This window comes from Neofelis nebulosa, chromosome 5, assembly GCF_028018385.1.
Source record: "Neofelis nebulosa isolate mNeoNeb1 chromosome 5, mNeoNeb1.pri, whole genome shotgun sequence".
In the NCBI taxonomy this organism is placed as follows: Eukaryota; Metazoa; Chordata; class Mammalia; order Carnivora; family Felidae; genus Neofelis; species Neofelis nebulosa.
In genome coordinates this window covers 150,563,405-150,583,255 of record NC_080786.1, presented here as the reverse complement: position 1 = coordinate 150,583,255, position 19,851 = coordinate 150,563,405, and the positions used below count along the sequence as shown (strand labels likewise).

Genomic DNA, 19,851 nt, shown 5'->3' with positions numbered 1-19,851 from the left:
AGGTGCCAAGAGCCACAGGGAAGGATCCTTTCTTAGCTCTTTCAGCCTCTGGGGTCTCTTGGCACCCAGTGGTGTTCCTTGGTTCGTGATGGAATCACCCCAATCTCTGCCTCGTCTTGACATGGCCCTCTTCTCTCCTGTGTTTCTCTTCTCTTATAGGGACACCAACCAATAGATTTAGGGCCCACCCTAATCCAGTATGACCTCTTTTTTTTTTTTTTTTTTTTTGAGATAGAGAGAGCGAGCGTGTGCATTCGCAGGGGAGAGGCAGAGAGAGGGAGGGAGAGAATCCCAAGCAGGCTCTATACTCAGCACGGAGGCCGACATGGGGCTCGATCCCACAACCATGAGATCATGACCTGAGCCAAAATCAAGACTGGGACGCTTCACGGAGCCACCCAGGTGCCCTATGACCTCATCTTAACTTAATTACATCTACAAAGACCTTGCTTCCAAATAAAGTCACAAATAAGGTTCCAGGTGGACATAAGTTTTGGGGTCAGGGAGCAGTATTCAACACTACAGGGTCTCATGGGTCAATGCTTCCTAATATTGTTCTCACTCTGGTGGCAAAACCCCAAGCAGATTAGGTGCTCGGGAAGAGAAAGGCGCCTGTTCATCCTGCCCCATTCTGCCAAAATGTACCGTATTTATGTGCAAGCTGTGTGGGTTTTCATAATAGCCTTACACATACCTTCCGAAGGTAACAGCGCCTGCAAACACTGGCCTGTGGCATTTGCTCCAGGCTCACCCACACTCCCTGCTTCTGGAACAGCCCTTCCCCTGGTCATTTATGCCCCTTTGCTTATTTGTTTATACCCTTTCTTGTTCCAAAAAGGATTTCGGGCAGATGGTTTTTATTACCGGGCTAAATGAACACAGCAAGATCCTGTAGCAAATACAGTGCTCTCCGCAAACATAAATTTCCATGAAACCAACATGAAAAAACCCAAAAGCACTTGGAAATTAAAATGATGGTGTTAAGTTTGACATCGGGCTCCTTATTTTCGTTGACTTTCTGAAACATATTACATTCCTCGCTGCTCTGGTTTTGCAAGCTTTGTGCGTTCTTTCTTATTTTCTGGTTAACCTCTTTATGGAAGAGGCCCCTGGTCAAAGAAGGGAGATTCTTGAGCTAAAGGTGGAGATTAAAGTGTCTTGTTTTAGGGCACAAACTCTAGAAAGGAGATTGTGAGGCAAGTCCATCAGGGCACAAGCACATGTCGCTCCGTACTTCTCAAACTGAATATTCAGAGTATTCCTCTCCCTTTGGTAAAGGGCCTGATGGTGTCTGAGTGTGTCCTGAGAGCCTTTCTCATCCACATGCTGCCTGATCTGTGGCAAATGAGATATTCTAAAAGCGTTTTAAGCTAGGACCCAGCAAAGCCATGCTGGTCGCTCAGCTGCGATGGACGTAAGCCAGGAATGGAACTGGAGAGCAAAGCTTTTCTGAAAATCGTGCTGGAGACCCACCCTTGTTCACTCACCAAATCTTGATGGAGCGTTCAGTGCCCGCCTGCAGACCTCCACCCCGAACCCACTTGCTCGTCACCGCTGCCTTTTCTGACGGCTTGAGGGAGGGCTGGTGACCCTGGGCGGGCAGCCTAGGGAGGAAGGAACTTGAGCTTGGGTCAGAGGCCCAGATTTTTCTATGATCAGCTGTAAGGACTGGACAAGATGCCTAGACTTGATAACGGATGACTCACAGAGTCGTCTGTATGATGAGATGATAGTCTGTGTGCAAGCCCTTGGTAAATTAGAAGGCGTAGGAAACCCGGAGGTGTGACACCAGCATCAGCTGACTTTCTGCACCACGAGGGGGTAGCAATTAGGAGGAATCCAGGGTGGGCGAGTCTAGAATGGCAAGTGGATGACCTGGCGGTCTTCGCAGGCCCCACCTGATGCTTCGCAGGTCCCACAATGGGGCTGCGTGGCTGCTGCTTCTGCGGTGGCCCAGCCGCCGGCACCTGGCTGAGTAGGAACTTCCCACAGCGCACCCTTGAGGCCAGGAGGGCTCACTGCAGGGAGGCCACTGTTCCACGGCCTTAAAGCCTCTGATAGTCCTTGGTCCTCCCAGGTGGACCAGGGTCAGGCTTTGGGCATTTGGCTCTCAGCACTATCTAGAACAGAGACAAGAGGAAAGTGTTGTTTGGGTTAATGTCTGAGAATATTTATTCCAATGAAACTCCTTGCACGTAAACTAAAGAACGACTGCGAGCACAATGGATGGGGCGGTCCCACTCAGAATGGCTAATATAAGACACACAATTTGTGAGTGTGCATGTGTGTGTGTATGTGTGTGCGTTTGTGTGTGTGTCTTTCATTGTGGTAAAATACACGTAACATAAAACTTACCATTTTAATCACTTTTCATTGTATAGTTTATGGCATTAAATACATTCACATTGTACAACCATCACCACCATCCATCTCCAGGACTTGTTCCTCCTCCCAAAAGGAAATCTGTCCCCATTAAACTCTGACTCCCTATCCCCCCTCCCCTGCCCCCGGGAACCACTGTTCTACTTTTGGTCTCTATGAATTGGACTCCTTTAGGGACCTTAGATAAGTAGAATCACATAATATTTGACTCTCATGACTGTCTTATTTCACTCAGCATAACGTCTTCAAGGTTCATGTGGTAGCGTGTGTCCAAATTTCCTTTCTTCCTAAGGCTTATAAATAATACTCTACTGCATGGATAGACCTCATTTTGCTTATCCATGCCTCCATCATTGGACATCTGGATTGTTTCCACCTTTAGGCTACTGCGAATAATGCCGCTAGAAACATGGATGTACAGATATCTGTTTGAGTTTCCAATTTCAATTCTGGTGATCTCTTAATATTTAAGACATAATCCTTTGGTTGTCACATATCAGGTAATCTCTGGGCACTCTGATTGTGAAGTTACTAGTATCTATTTCGTCCGAAAGGTTAAATCTTCCTGTGTCCAGAATATGAAAGAGCACTTAGCACATACGGGATCATGCTGATACGTGTGTTGCTGAGATTGCTGACAGCTAAATTATGGGCACCAGGTAAAAAAAAAAAAGTGAGGTCATGTCTCACAGATGTGTTGTTTAAATTTCAGAAACTTCTCATTTCACACCAAGTGGCCAGCATTAGCCAAAATATTTATGTTCAGACAACATCAGAGAAGCCCAGCTTGAACTAAGATCTACCTAGTCTTCCAGGATAAAAGCATAAACAGGGGTGGTGGGGGTGGGGGTACCTGGGTAGCTCACTTGGTTGAGCCTCTGACTTCAGTTCAGGTCATGATCTCACGGGGTGTGAGTTCGAGCCCCGCGTTGGGCTCTGTGCCGACAGCTCAGAGCCTGGAGCCTGCTTCAGATTCTGTGTCTCCATCTGTCTCTCTCCCCCTCCCCCACTCATGCTGTCTCTCTCTCTCTCTCTCTCTCTCTCTCTCTCTTTTTCAAAAAAAAAAAAAAAGAGCAGGCAGGGAAGGAGCTTCCTCCACCAAGCCTGTCCCTCCATAGATAACACCATGGTCAATGCCAGGACCCCAAAAGGACCCCAAACCAGGACCATAGCAACCTGGCACCCACAAGAGCCCTCTCTGTGAAAGAGTGACAAAAACTCTCCTTGTGCAACAGGAGCCCAGCAGCTGCCAGCACATTTTGGAGGTGTGATTTATATATATGGGGATATGAGCCCAGATACTAAGGCCAGTCTGCCTGGGTTCAAGTCTTGCCTCTGCTACTTAAAGCTGGATGACATTGGACAGGTCATTTATCTCCTTGAAGCCTCCATTTCCCCAACCATTAAATGGTATTAATAGTAGTGCCTAATAAAGCAAAGGGCTATTTTGAGGGTTAAGTTAGTAAATATATGTAATGTGCTTAAAATCACATGTAGCACACAGTGGGTGCTATGTTAGTGTTTGGCATCATTTTATTATCATTATTACTGATAAGAGGAATCCACCAAAGTCAGGCCTCTGTCAAGTTAACGTGAAACCTAGAACAATGGTTTCCACTGGAGTCTGGTGGCTTTGACTAGATATGCTGCCAATAAATTTAGCAAGGTCAAGTTTTGCAATGGCCTTTACCCCCAGGAAGAGAGCTGAGAGTCTGCTAACTGCAGACCCAAAAGGAGCCCGAACTCCAAACCACAGGCCTACTGCATATATAGCTTCCCTTTCATTAAATTGTTCATTCAACAAACTTTTTACCAACTTCCTAATGTGTGTCAGACCTTAGCCCAGCTCTATGAGGAATCAAAAAATGAATCAAGCTTCAAAGACCAATTGAGAGCAGAATAAAGGTGATATATTCATCTGCCCACCCACCCATCCATCCCTCCATCCATCTATCCATCCATCCATCTGTCCATCCATCTATCCATCCATCCATCCATCCATCTATCCATTCATCATCCATCCATCCATCTATCCATCCATCCATTCCTCCATCCTTCCATCCATCCATCCATCCTTCCATCCATCCATCCATCCATCCATCCATCCATCCTTCCATCCATCCATCCATCCATCCATCCATCCATCTATCCATCCATCCATCCATCCATCCATCCATCCATCTATCCATTCATCATCCATCCATCCATCTATCCATCCATCCATTCCTCCATCCACCTATCCAACCATCCATCCTTCCATCCTTCCATCCATCCATCCATCCATCCATCCATCCATCCATCCATCTATCCATCCATCCATCCATCCATCCATCCATCCATCCATCCATCCATGCATCCATTCATCTAATGTGAAGTATCTACTGGCTTCTATCATATCCACAAGGACAGAGGTCACCCTAACTCAATGGAATGATTTTAGGGATGTTAGGAAAATGCTCAAGACTTCTTTTCCCCAGTTCTCCTTTGCATCCTGATTGGTGTTTGAAATTTCACTATTAAATCTTTATACCTTATATTTAAAAATACCTCCCGGGTGTGATAAAATGTTAAGCCATAATGAGTCATTTGCACCTGAGAGCTTTAAAAAAGGGATCCAAAAGTGGACTTTGATGGCACGTCGAAGAAACGAGGATGAGGGTCGTGGGTGGGAAAGGAGGGCTGGAGCCCCCAAGCCTAACCTCCTTGCCTGCCAACTGTCCCTGGTGCAGCTGGCTCTGCGTGCCTGTGACCCCCCCCCCCCACTCTGAGGGGGCAGGAGTAGTGTCTGTCTTGCTCACCAAGCACCCTGTTGCTGACATGTGCTGGAGTTCAATAAATATTTAATGAATGAAAAAAATGAATCGATACATTTATACACAGATTGAGTCACACAGTGAACCTGTAACTTTGCCCTCTGGCCCAGGAAAGGTTCATTCGTCCATCAGGAGCCACAGGCCAGGGCCATGGGTCTGGGAGCTTTCACACTTCAGCCCAGAACAGGAATGAACTGTTCCAGAGAAAATAAAGATTAATAAAGGTTTAATGAAAGTCTATAAAACATAACATTATGTCCATTCTGTTGATGGTTACATGTAGTATTTATAAAAATACTATAATCTTTTGAAACAATTTGGGGTTTGCATTTTCTCTCTCTTTGCAGAATTTCCCAAAAATACACAATCAGTGCCAAGAAATCAAAGGCAGTTGCCAAATCTCCCCCAAAGACAAAAGTACAAAAATCACTCCCCCAAGTTCCCTGCATAAAATTATAGATCATGCAGGTGCATTTTACTATAGATGATATTTACTAAACACAAGAGGCTCTGAACCTATGAATGCCTCTCAACTAAAGATTTTGTTTACAACGGTTACTTTTAGAGAAGAGATTAAAAAGCTTTGTGGATTTGGGTTGTGGGTCAATCCTCAATCAGTAATATCTAACAGACATTTCTTTTTTTTTTTTTTTCAACGTTTATTTTATTTTTTGGGACAGAGAGAGACAGAGCATGAACGGGGGAGGGACAGAGAGAGAGGGAGACACAGAAACGGAAACAGGCTCCAGGCTCCGAGCCATCAGCCCAGAGCCTGACGCGGGGCTCGAACTCACGGACCGCGAGATCGTGACCTGGCTGAAGTCGGACGCTTAACCGACTGCGCCACCCAGGCGCTCCTCTAACAGACATTTCTAAACCACTCCAAGCTCCCAGCACTTCCAAGGGACACCCTCTCTGCCATCACCGTCCCATTGCCAGGGACATAGGGATTAGGTTTCTGGTCCACGCTCAGGGTCATTTGCCCACTGCTGAGTTCCTTCATCTTTTTTTTTTTAAACATTTTTAAATTTATTTATTTTGAGAGAGAGAGAGAGAGAGAGAGAGAGCATGAGCGGTGGTGGGGCAGAGGTGCAGAGAGAGAGGGAGAGAGAATCCCAAGCAGGTTCCGCACTGCCAGCACACAGTCCAACATAGAGCTCGAACTCACAACTGTGAGATCATGACCTGAGCCAAAACCAAGAGTTGGACTGAGCTGTCCAGGTGCCCCCTTCACTGTCCTTAAGCACCACCCAAAGCCCCACAGATTGAGGGGTGCTGCTAAAGGAATACAGAAGCCCAAGTCCCTGCCCTTGGACCATCACGATGGAATCAATGAGAAAGGGACAGACACAGGAATCAAGTTAAATGGTGGTTCTCGGCAATTCTGTACCTGAGAATGACCAGCAGCACACCTGGAGAGGCTGGAGGCATTCCCAGCACAGTGCGGTTCCCTCGGCCACCCTTGGGTGCTGTCCTAACTTTTAGAACTATGCCCAGCCCTACTGGGCTCTCCAGGCAAACTCCCTGTACATCCCAAGAAAGCCACCTTCTTCTTTTGGCACTGGCTTCACATTTGACCTTGTCCCTTATCTCCAGCTCGTGGCACATCGTCCCTCCTTCCATGCAGTGCCCCACGGCCCACCCAGCTCCATACTCTACCAACAGACTCTCCTAATGGCCCGTATCTGCTGTTGTACCCGGAAAAAAACAAACAAACACAGTTGCACCTTGGTCAAAATTCAGTGATTTGCAACCAGAGCATAGCAGCCTGCAAGTTGAGAAACTCTTGAGTTGCTCAATATGATCAAAGTCCCAAGCAGTGTGGGGACAACTGCCAGGTGACCGGCCCAGAGCAGGATGGGCGGACAGGGTAACAGGAGGTGATCCTCAGCAGGAATCAGGCCGTTCCCCGGGGAGCCGTGAGTAGGGATACAGGGGAGGGGTGTGCCGTCAGTGGGCCCAGTGCAGGGAGTGTGGGCAGGCAGGCTGGGCTGACAGTGGGCGGCCCTCCGTGCCGGGCTTGGCAGTCAAGGTTTTATCCCACTAGCCCCAGAGAGTGACCGGAGGGTGTTTTAGGGAGATGACTATGTGTATCCGGCATTTTTCCAAAGTACAGAAATGACATTTCTGGTTGGTCCTGAATGTCCGCCTTGGCCCAGCTGCCTCACATCGTGCACGGGGCAGTGAACCATTCAACCAATGACACACGTGCCCACGCAAGCCCTTCTCAAAGAGCAAGGTAGCACTTTTCTCTCAAATACTCTGGCTTTGAAGCTTCCAGCTGGAGGGAGAGGGAGGACAGGAGGGTGGCAACGTCCCTGCAGAGTCCTATGTCACACAGGCTGCACCCCAGCCAGGGTCCAGAGCAGCCCCACTGGCAAGGGACCCCAAGAAGTGGATGGGACGCAAAGACATGTGAGTTTGGGGTGAGGCTCTGAGCCGGGAGGGTTTGGGGTTGACAGTCATGTGTCTCGGGCCTGAGGCCCCCGCCTACCAGAGCTATGGGCAGGCAAGGGTTCTCCAGGTGACACAGTCAATGTCCCCCCTTCAAAAGGGCAGCTGCAGTGGGCCGGGGACCCCTGGGAAGCCCAGCAGCCGACTGTGAGGGCAGCTGGGTTCCTAGTGAGCCAGAAAGGACAAGATCCCGTCCCTGAGTGTTTAGAAAGAACTCTTTCATTGCCTGCCGGGTCTAGGGCTAAATCTGTTGAGTGTTTCAAAGCGGTGTCAGCTTGAGCTCGCTGTCACTGACCCTTTGCACTGTGACAGGCTTGCTTCTCCTGCGAAGAGGGCCAGGCGGGGCACTCAGTTTCCAGACGTGGGAGCCTTATCCTCCCCACGGCCCTCACCCCTCCCACCAGCTCACACACACACTGGCATGGGAGAAGGGGCAGGGAAGTTATAGATCTCTCTTAATAAGGGTAAAACAGGGGAAATTCCATGCAATCTGATCCCTGACTTAATTCTTCAACTACCTTGAACCCCACACCCCCAACAGCTGCCATGGTCTTCCCGGGATGGGCGGTCTTCCCGAGGCCTGCTGGGAGGGCCACAGGCAAAGTAGAAAGGGATCCGGGATTAGTGCCCTGACAGGGTCCCCAAACCGTGGAGTCACTCAGGACACTGGCTTTTTTGGTTGCACATTCCCATCAAGAGATTTAATTCCTGCAGTTTTCAAGGTCCGAAATCTCTTAATCGCTCGGTTTAGTTGTGAAGTCTTGGGAAACCAGAGAAGAGCCCCAAGGTTCCATTCTCCAGCAACTCAGCGCCAGGTCTGGGCTCAGCCCGGGTGCTGGGGTCGCAGCTTCGATGGACTCGGGAATGGATTCATCCATCATGATGATAAATCTTTAGCAGCACAGGCCTTGCATATGTTGGGCGTCCTTACAGGGCTTACAGGTTTTTACATATATTATCTTAGCATCTTCTAGACGGCTCTGGGAAGCAGCTGTTATGATGTAGATAGCCAGGTGAGTCACGTAAGGCTGAGCTGGTTGCTCAAAATTACTCAGACCTGAAGCCAGCCTCCATTCTTATCTGGCACCATCTGTTTTGCAAAAATCTTTTAAGCTGACTGTGTTTTACTTACCTGCGTATATAATGGGATCAATGCTTTTTAAGCCTCTACAGAGAAATCTGTAAAGAAAAGGAAGAAACACAGATTCGTCCTCTGGTACCATGAAGATGTTCCTATAAATACTTGTTTTCCAGTTAGGTGTTTGTTTTTGTTTTTAGATAAAAATCAATACAACTGAATGTCAGTTTTTGTTCTTCAAAGGCTCATTCTCTTCTATCAGAGACTGTCTTCCATTACACAAGAACAAGAAGTCTAAAAGCCTGTTTTCAAGGCTTCTTCCGATGTCTTTTTAAAAATGCAGACAGTCAATCTTGCCAGTTCAGGGGTGATTCTTGGCGCTTTTAAGCTCAAACATTCCTCTCTTCAGCTAATCTTCATATTCCTCACTCTGCTTGCGGGACGGATGGCTGCCAGGGCCACAGTTCTTGGCCCCGGGTTGCCAACGGCAATAACGCACCGGGAATTTTCCACTGGGGGCCGTTCTTGGGGAAGGCACCCAGGGCTTCGTCTCCGAGATCCTCCTATGTGGAGGACCCTGGAAGGAGCACTCTGGAAGGAACAAGGAGTAGCTGGGACTCAGAACCCTCAGCCACTTCTCACTAGGGGCTGGGGGCCCTGCCAGAGCTTGGGGGCTTGGAGCAGAGTCTCCAAGAAGAAGCAAGCCACCCAGAGGCAGATGTTCCCTCTTCAACTCTGGGACGTGCACACCCACACCACGCACACCAACAGCTTCCCTGGAACAAGAGGGAAGTGAAAACAGATTTGGAACGACAGGTCTGTTTCCATCGGAGGCCACTCTTGGGCACAGGAGACCAGCAATAGCTTTGTTTTCGAAAGGCTCCTCCTTGGCAAGTACTTACAGCGGGCTACACTTAAACGAAGAAAAAATAAATATATGAAACCATATTTTTTTTATTCTTCAGAACACTGCAAAAGTGTCTGCTGTTCCTTTCAATATCTCACCTAGATGTACTCATGGGTTTAAATAAGGAAAAACCCCAACCTCCAGTTCCTGGCTCCATCTGTAACAGGTCCCACAGGACCCCACCCTCAGGAGAGGCCCTTGCTGGTTTGATGCACTGTGGTTGCCATCTTGGAATTCTTCATGATTTTTGCACAAGGGGCCCCACATTTTCATTTTGCACTGCCTTCTGCAAATGACGTAGCCAGTCCTGAGAACAGGCAAAGGTAACCCATAGTGCCCTGTACTCTTCAGAGAAAAAGCACAAAATGGCCCTTTGTATTATGTCTGAAGACTAAGCTAGAAACACCACATGCTATTTCATCTGCGAGGCCTTTGCCTTTATGAAGAATTCTGCAATCTGAAATTTCATACTTGACCCAATTAATTCTAAACTTCTTAAGTGTTTTAAAAACACATGCCTGAAAGTATCACTGGTCTCCCTCCGAGGGCTGACCCAGTCATATTCTTACCAATGCAAGTGTTATGTGTTAGGGCCAGGGACAGGAGATTTGTTTTCAGGGGCCATCTGGGAAAATGTAAGTGTCCTGTGGAGTAACTTCTCGGCCAGGATTAATACATGAGGTGGAGTGAGTGCTCAGGAGGGGCTGGGGTCCCAGAGGAGGACTGTAATGGTAAGAACAAGTTTATGGGGGGCTCTGGGAGGGCACTTGATGTCCAAGTCCTTAAAACAATGTTCTGGGCTCATGTGCCCCATTCTGATTCTCTCTTGAACCCATTACAATCACTCCACCAAAACTGTGCCTACCAGGGTCTGTAGTTTCCTCCATGCTGCTAAATCCAGTGATCACTTCTCAGTACTCATATTAGTTGATTTGTCTGAGGACTTGGCATGGTGGCTCACTCTCTCCAATGTGGACGTCTGTCTTCACTCACCACTCTGGGTTGCCTCTTCCCTTGTGGCCACTCCCATGCCCCATGCTACTGGGTCCTCCTGATCACCCAATCTCTGCTGTTGGAGGGTTCCTGGAGTCACTGGCAAGGCCCTCCCCTTTTCTGTCTACGGCTCTCATCCAGTCTCATGGCTTTCAATCATAAGTCTATGCTGTTGTGTCCCAAATGGCCTTCTCCAGTCCAGTCTCCTCGCTGAACTCTGCACCTCTATATCCAACCATGGGTGTCCCCACCTGTGCAGTGACAGCTATCCCAAACTCAACATGTCCAAAACAAAACTCCTCTTTTGTGCCCATCACCCTCCAAACCCAGGTTCTTCCACCTCCCACTGTCTTCACCTTCTCAATAAGTGGCAACTCCATTCTTCAGCTGCCCAAGCAGAAACCTTGGGGCTATGTTTGACACCTGTCTCTCACACCCCATAGCTAACCCATCAGTGAAACACTTCTAGCACTCACTTTTGTCACTGCTGGCATCTCCTACCTGGATGATCACAGGTCTCCCTGAAATAGCCCAGGCGTGACCTTGGGCAAGTTACTTAACCTAAGCTTCAGTTTCCCCACCTGTAAATGAGGACAACAACATACACATGATAGATTTCTTGAAGGATTACATAAGTTAATGCCAATGGAAGCGCTTAGCACATGTTTGGCACATCACAAGCCACTCACTACATTTAGCTGTGGTTATTTTTATTCTGATCATTAATAACTAACAGCATCTGTGAAGTTGGGTTCAGAAAGCTAAATTTATAGAGAATGAGCATTAGACATTGTATTTAACCGTATTTTATTTAACATTAGCAAATCTCAGTCTCATGTTTTCATTTAACACTACATTTTTTATCACTGCGATGTTTCCAGTTCATTGCCCAGATAAATCATTTTCACAAACTTAAAAATTTCATGGAAGAGTTACTTGTTCATGGAGGTTACCAGTCCAGCTAGGACAATGTCCTGTTGCTTGTTTTCATTTCTGTTTTGACGTTAAGCCCCAAAGGGAGGTCCCACTGAGCTCTACTGGATTTCCAAGGGGAAGTCTGGCAGGCTGGGATCCGTGGATTCATACACTTTTCCAATCTGGAGAGGTTGAGTCATCTGATTGCTGTTTGGGTTACTTACTGTAGTTGGCACTTGCTCTTGAGTTTCCACAACTACAACGAGTCTTCCAAATTCTTCCTTCTCCATAGATTCTGTCCTCTATGCCTTGGGGCACAAAGCTAACTACTGCCTTGTTGTTTTCCATGACAGATGTGAAGCCACCAGACTGTGCTCAATACCCGTTCTAGAAAGGACCCACTTCTATTCAGACATGAGTGCTTTTTTTCTACAACTCCGCATATTGCCATTCAGCTAGTCCCCTGTCCTGGCTTCCTAGGGCTGCTGTAACAAAGTATCACAAACTGGGTGGCTTAAAACAACAGATACTTATCTTCTTACAGTTCTAGAGACCAGAAGTCCAAAACTAGGGTGTCAGCAGGGTTTGTTCCTTCTGAGGACTGTGAGGGAAACTCTGTTCCACTCCCCGCTTCTGGTGGTTGCTGGCAAACCTTGGCATTTCTTGGCTTATAGACATATCATTGCAATCTCTGTCTCCTTCCTCACATGGCGTCCTCCCTGTTTTTCTGTGTGCTTGCAAGGCCATCTTGTTACAAGAACACCAGTCTTATTGGTTTAGAAGCTTACCCTAGTCCAGTATGACCTCATCTTAACTATATTATAATGAGCTTATCTGCAGTTATATCTGCAACGACCTTATCTCCAGATAAAGGCACATTCTGAGGCACTAGACATTAGGATTTCAACATTATCTTCTTGGGGGGGGATATAATTCAACCCATAACATCCTTTATTATATAAAGCTTTTCCATGGAACGTTTTAACTATGAATCATCTAATCTTTGACTCTCTAGACAATATTCTTATAACCTGTGTCTTTTTACTTTTTAATATTTTTCTTGTCTAACAGGTTTTTATTCACCCATACCTTGAAAAGGGAAAAACAACAACATAGCAAATCTAGACAACTATCTTGTCAGGAAAAACAGCTATGCAAAGGCACCAATGTATTTTATTAAATGAAATCTGATCATTTCATTTAGAAATATCTATCTGCTGTATTTTTAATGGCTTCTAATGAAAGTTGGTGAGTTGGAATTAGAGAGATAATGCCTCCTGAGAAATGGTTTGGAATTTTTATGACTGTGGTTACTTAAACTTGGAGTTTTCACTAAATCAATAGATTGCTCAGTCTCGCTGAGTTGAAAATGGTCTCTACAAGCATCTGACCACATACCCATGGTTTTCATTTGTATTAACACGGGCTTCTCCCCAAACCAGTTCTTATTATGAAAAATAGTTTTTCTTTAGTCCTCCAAAAGAGAGGGGAAAAATTTAATCTATAAATTGTCATTTCTCTATGATGTGGGAAAGATGTTTCACACTGATATCCCTGGATGACATGAGCAAGCCCTAAACACCATGGTAGTAAGAAGTTAGTCATACAATTATTCTGTCTCTGCCTGTCACAGAAAGACTGCAGTTCTACAACATGGGTAGAGGGCAGAGAAGTCCTCATAAACTTAAAATCCAGATGCCTGCCAGTCTGAAAAAGAACCCAAGGAAAGTTATAGAATGTTTGGAGCTGTAATGAAGGAAACTTTATTTTTAGAGCCAAAAAACCCCACAGTGTGGCCCATTCTGAATGAATATGAAATGGTTTTTCAAAGGTATTACTTGATCACTTTCTCGTAATTCTTATATATTTGTGTAAGAAGGTGTACTAAAATCGCACCTCCAGCTTCTAGGAAAGAGATCCATTTGCTTTGTATATGAATAAGGAACACGGCAGCCAGCATGTGCTTAGGAAATACTAGAGTATTGCCACTGGAGTCCAATCCAATTATTCGGATATAGCATAAAAGGTCTTTCTTTTCTCATGTTAGTTTTGCTCATTTATATCATTAAGGTGAATCCAAATCTTCCTTGACTTTATTCTTAGTTCCCAAGTTGTAGCATTTGTGAAATATCTAAGTAATAATGCACAGCCAAGCTAGCTGGGGCAACAAGAACAGACAGTTTTTTGAGCCATTTTCTTAAACTGCTGAACACCAAGGTTGAGACAACTCTGCATTCTTTCAAGGTTCAAGGACCATTTTCATTTAAAGGCAGCTCTTCCTCTTTCTTGATAAGCGCTAGGAAACAAGGTTGTATGCTGTCTCCACAGTGGATCCAACCCCATGTCAGGAGCCCTTGGGGACAGTGTAATGTGTGTGATGAGGTGTGTGTGATGGCCCGTTCCCAGATGGCTTGATATCTCCCACTGCAGGGCAGACCAAACCTAAAAAGAGGCTGAGTGGCCGAATCTTCCACCTCTTCACCAAGACATGAGCCCAGGGGGTTCTGGGTAAAGAAATTCCCACACGCCTGGCTCATGAACCTCCTTCCCCACGGGCCGCACCGCTCCCACGCCGGGTCTGACATGCCCTTCAGTAGTGTGGGTGGGGAAGGGCCAACGAGCCCCATGTGTCCACAGGAGAGCTAAAGTAGCCAAAGGTGAGACTTCTGCGGGATGGGGACATCGTGTGACTCAAAGGTCCTACTGGCCTCACATCTGCATCCCTCCAGGCAGCCTGGGGGGCAGGGAGGCCCGAGCTCACACCTTATCCAGCAGGAGAAAGGTCTTCGGGAGACCAGAAAAAATGAAGAATGGATGTGCCCAGGGACACTGGACAGTAAAAAAGCAGGAGCAGGGGCTAGGCAAACATTGTGTCTGTCCCTTGTCCCAGCCAGGCTGTCCCCACTGGCCCCCACTGCTGACGCCTAATTAGGAGACAAAGCTCCAAAGCTGACACAGCTAGACTCCAGGCGGGCTGGGAGGTTGAATGTAATGGAGAGACTACACCATGTTCCTGCTCCTTTTTTTTTTTTTTAATTATTTATTTCCTTTAAAAAAAAAAAAAAAAAAAAGGAATGTAGCTCACAGACAACAGAGGAAGGAGCACCATAAAAGTTTATATGGAAAAAACCCCTCACCTTTCAGATCTGGTGCTCATAAAACCAGATCCAGTTTGAGGGGCCGAGCGTGCCCTGGTGTGTTTCACAGCTGGCCTTTGAGGATTTTCATGTTACTTTATAGCCCCGGGGCTTTCTGAGACCCTGCTGAGGGCAAACCCTACATCCTGCTGGCCTTCCTGTCTGTGCTCATTCACCTTCACGAAAACCAAATTGGTTTTTTGGTTTTTGGTTTTTCTTTTAGCAATTCTAGCTCATCACTGCCCCATGAAACTTTCAAGGGACTTATAACCTCTCAGCCTGCTTGCCAAAGTGATTTGACTTCAGGCCATTCCCTGGAAAAGTCAGGAGAGGATGTCTCTAGTCAAGCAAGTTTAGGAAATGCCTCGCAGCGTTTTCTAGAAGTTCACAGTGCACACCTGCATAGTAAGGGCGGTGAGAAGGTCTGTGGTTACCGGCTTTCGACAGACCCACCTGACCTTCACATCCTCACAGGAGACATCCTGCAAACACAGCGTGGCAAGAAACACTCGCTGGGAAACACCATCCCACATCCTGCTCAAGCACACACCTAAGCCACGGATTGCCCACCCAGGAGTGTGCTTTGGAGGCTTTGCAAACCCAGATGCAAGACACAACATTTATTCCTGGAATGCATTATCTCGTTACACTCAGCCTCACCCACCCAGGCGGTCAAGGTCTTTTTTGGAACTTGATTCTTAGAACCATGTTTGTCTTGGACTCACATCTCTCTAGCGCACGCTTCCACAAGCACGCACACGTCTGCAGGAAAAAGTGGCCCGCAGGTGAAGCCAGCTGCAACTCTACACGGCCGGCGGGTCCTGTATGCACTGCCCCTCTTGGGAGGCATGCTTGGGCAACATCCTTCTGGAGCATCAGGGATGGTTTTAGGTGGTTTCCGAGGAGATGCGTTCATTTGAAATTGTTTTTCCATTGAATGGCCCCACGGAGAAAAGTGGTTGCTGGGAAGCTGAATTATGACCTAATGTCAGTAGCAGCTGCTGGTAACTCCAGGGAAGGGGTGGGGAGCTGGTGTCTGGGAGTTGGGGGCTCATTAACACTCACTTCTTAAATTAGCAAATCCTTCTAGTACAAGTTTAAAAATAGCAACCTAATGGTTTCTAAAATTAGCAGTCACAGCTCTCCATAAATATTTAGACCTCCAATAAACTTCTGGTCCACTTCCCTAGACTAACGGGGTCAAGCAGGCTTAGCTTTTATGCCACATTCTTGAGGATCAGTGTACTTAATGATTGACCTTGACAAGCAAGAGCTTTGAGAAGCCTCAGAATGGCCAGGACCAGGGGCAGCCTAAGCGGCCATCAGCCTGGGGACAACCTCCATGCAGGACTGGAAGGATCTCAAAGGCCACTTGGAGAAGTTGGGAGCCTCCAGGCTACGTGTAGGAACCGACTGTCCAGGCTGGCCTGGGACTGTCCCAGTGTCATACTGCGAGTCCCCTGCCCTGGGCAACCTCTCAGTCTCCAGCAAACCAGAACCGTTGGGTCACCCTGGCCACCTGAACCACTGCAAAAGGATCAAGACTAATGTTCTCTGGGGACAAGTGGGACAAGTGTTGACTCTCCAGAATACACTGATGACACCACTCCTCAGTCTTCATGCCAACGTCCGTCCTATTGACTTGCGAAGCGTAGCATTTGAAGGAGGAATTAAACCAGGGAAAAGACCAGCCAGGCCAGGCAGAGAACTTCACCCCCTGCACCCGGTTCCCCCATGTGTAAAACAGGATGAACAGTCGCTGCATGACCGGGTTACTACGGGGACAAATTTTATGTCGTTATGTCAGTGCTCTGCGAAGTGCCCGGCATCCCTCAGGCCCAGAAATGGGCACTTTTGGTGGTAGCTCTGTTGGGGCACTCAGCACATGGGGCGGGGGGCTCACTGCAGCAGCCCTGCCTCATCCATCAGAGTGACCCCCTACGCGGGTGCCATCTCCTCCCCCGCAGTGGCTGCAAGACAGCCGGCCCCGCCCTGCTCTGGACGGCAGAGATTGTCGGGCGCCCCCCACCCCGAGCCCAGCCCTTGCACAGAGTGGGTGCTCGCTAAGTGGAGGGAAGAAGCCTTGGAGCAGAGTCTAAAGAAAGCCAGCATCATGACAAGCCGCAGGTGGCCTGTCAGGGCGAAGTGCGTGTGGAGACCACCGCGTCCTGAAGAAAGCATCATTTAAAACGCCTGTGAAAACCCTAACATTGACCACTGCGTGTCCTGCTGGGCACCACACTGTTTCGTTGTCCCCTAGTTTTGTTTGTCTGTTAAGCAGCATGGAACTAAGAAATACCCGCTGCAATGCTGAGACATCGAAGCCCAGTAGTTCTAAATCCCGCAAGATGACGGTACGGGCCCCCCGTGGCAATGTCACTTGTGTTACTAACCAAATCCTGTGCTGTAATTTAGTAGGGGGTTTCTCCACAAGGGGACCCAAGACAGTCGCAGTGAGCCTCTGTGCTGCCTGGGAGATGCCCCCCAGCCCACATTTCGCTCCCTGCAGCCTTCCTGCGCTTAACTGAGATGAAGGAAGTAGGTTTTGCCCACTGAGTTCTTCCTTGGTTTGGGATGCTGAAGTGACTTGTCATCAGCAGACAAGCTTCCAGAACCAGGAAACACTCTGGGGCCATGGAGTCCAGCTCCCTCATGTTAGAGAAAGAAGCTGAGCCCAGACAGACACCCCGAGTCACTCAGCGGGTGGGGGTGACAGGGTGGATTGGTACCCTGGCCCGGGCAGGAGAGAGGACCCAGTGGTGTTCACCAGGGTTTTCTGCTCACCTGCCCGCCTTCCCTCCTCCCTTCCTCTCCTCGTCGGGTCCTTTCCCCTGCCTCCCTGCCTCTCTCCTTCCTCCCTTCCAACTCTTCCCGAGTGTCCCCTATTCGTCTGGCACTACATACGTACCGGGTCCTTGCCCCCAAGAAGCGTTCTGGGTTTGGCCACGGTTAGAATTTCTGAAACCTCTGAAATGGCTCCGCGTTCCCGTCTCTCTGCAAGTCAGGTAGCGACAAGCACACCGCTCCGCAGACAGGTGTGAGGGGAGGTGCCCTGGTTTGTGGTCCTGGCCCCGGCACCTAAGGAGCTGTGACCTTGGTCACTCCCTGGCCCCTGACATCAGTGCGCAATCTCGAAGTTCACATCCAGCTCTGGGGTTCTGGAAGAAAAGCGTCAGACCTGCCTGTGGGTATTAAACCTTTCCCTCTCTGAGAGCCCAGGGAAGTCACCCCCTTTCGGGAGACGTTTCATCCTGACAGGCAGTCTGGGGCTAATTTCTCAGGCACAGGTAGCACACACCTTAGCTCTTGTCAGTCCACGTGTGGGTTTAACAACGGGAGTGATTAGGGACCAAGCAGCACGAAATGAGATTCAAACGCAGCCGAAGTGTTTAAGGGTAGGCAGAAGGTAGAACTTTCCACGCCGGCTTGCTAAGTGCTGCTAGATCAGAAACTGGGGCTCTGGATTGCCCTTGCGGGGCGGGGAGGGGGGCGCTGGGGAAGGGCAGGCGGGCCAGATTTCTGCTGTCATCCCTTCCCCTTCTGGCCTTGCAGGGAAAATGTCTTGGACAGGCAGCTTATCCTTGCACCCAATGAAGTGTCGGAAACTGTTTTTAAAAATATGTTAATTGTCATAGCAACTGCCCACGGAGAACTCAGTTTCGGGGGCAGAAATAAACGCAGCAAGATAATCTTTAACCCATTTCCCTTCTCTCCCTGCCCCGCCTCCCGGCCTCATTAGGACTCCGGCGGGCGCCTGAGCGAGCCCGGCAGCCGGCCACCGGGGCCATGGCCAGCACGGCCGTGCAGCTGCTGGGCTTCCTGCTCAGCTTCCTGGGCCTGGTGGGCACGCTGATCACCACCATCCTGCCGCACTGGCGCCGCACGGCGCACGTGGGCACCAACATCCTGACGGCCGTGTCCTACCTGAAGGGGCTGTGGATGGAGTGCGTGTGGCACAGCACGGGCATCTACCAGTGCCAGATCTACCGCTCGCTGCTGGCGCTGCCCCGCGACCTGCAGGCGGCGCGCGCGCTCATGGTCATCTCCTGCCTGCTCTCGGGCGTGGCCTGCGCCTGCGCCGTGGTGGGCATGAAGTGCACGCGCTGCGCCAAGGGCACGCCCGCCAAGACCACGTTCGCCGTGCTGGGCGGCGCGCTCTTCATCCTGGCCGGCCTGCTCTGCCTGGTGGCGGTGTCCTGGACCACCAACGACGTGGTGCAGAACTTCTACAACCCGCTGCTGCCCAGCGGCATGAAGTTCGAGATCGGGCAGGCCCTGTACCTCGGCTTCATCTCCTCGTCCCTGTCGCTCATCGGCGGCACGCTGCTCTGCCTGTCCTGCCAGGACGAGGGGCCCTCCAGGCCCTACCAGGCCCAGCCCAGGGCCGCGACGGCCACCGCGCCCGCCTACCGGCCCCCCGCCGCCTTCAAGGACAACCGGGCCCCCTCGGCCACCTCGGCCTCGCTCAGCGGGTACAGACTGAACGACTATGTGTGAGTCCCCGGGGCCCGTCCCTCCCCGAGTCCACAGCGGCACCAGGACCCAGACTGGCTCCGATGCAGGGTCCCGGCACAGAGTTTACTTCCGGGCTACTTTTTTGTCCAGAGGAATTAATATGAATGTGAGGGAGTGGGCTGAGAACACAGGGAAGGAAGGGGAAATAGGAGAGGGGAGAAAAGCTCTGTATACCAAAGACTTAAAAAAAAAAAATCCTTTCTGTTTTTGTATTTATTATATGTATTTATGTGGGTGATTTAATAACAGCTGAATGAAAAGCGACTTGGGAGTTTGGTCAGTGGAGTTTGTTTGCGATACAGGAGTAAACCTCTTGGATGTGGTTGTTAATGAAATGGACAGTATTTGTTTCTGTTTCCAGTCCGTTCTGTCTGCTAAGGTCTTGTAACCACAACCTACTGTCAGGACTCCATATTGCCAAGCAATGGGGACCCTCAGAGGGTGGCCACAACCCACATACGATGGGAGAATCAGAGGAGGGCCGGGCTGATATTCATGGAAATGATGCTTGAGGGATATTCGCCGAGAACAGTCACTCCAGCTTAAGCCCAGAGGCAGGGCAGGAAGTACGGGGTCCCTGGGGGAAAAGATAATTGCTTTAAATCACAAAGTAAAGATAACGGTCGTTTTCTCCTGGTAGCCTCCACTAGTAAGGAA

General features: G+C 48.9%; 1 protein-coding gene across 6 annotated transcripts in view; it reads left to right on the top strand.

Moving 5' to 3' along the window:
* The window catches only part of CLDN14 (claudin 14), a 90,728-nt gene extending 71,195 nt beyond the window's left edge, over positions 1-19,533 (top strand). For 2 of the 6 annotated variants that reach the window (XM_058731961.1, XM_058731959.1), the window contains exon 3: positions 18,419-19,533. In XM_058731961.1, the coding sequence (XP_058587944.1) occupies positions 18,466-19,176 (711 nt within the window). In that variant the 5' untranslated portion in view covers positions 18,419-18,465 and the 3' untranslated portion in view covers positions 19,177-19,533. The other 4 variants (XM_058731958.1, XM_058731960.1, XM_058731956.1 and 1 more) reach the window with 4 other exon arrangements.
* Positions 19,534-19,851: the final 318 nt, after the last annotated feature.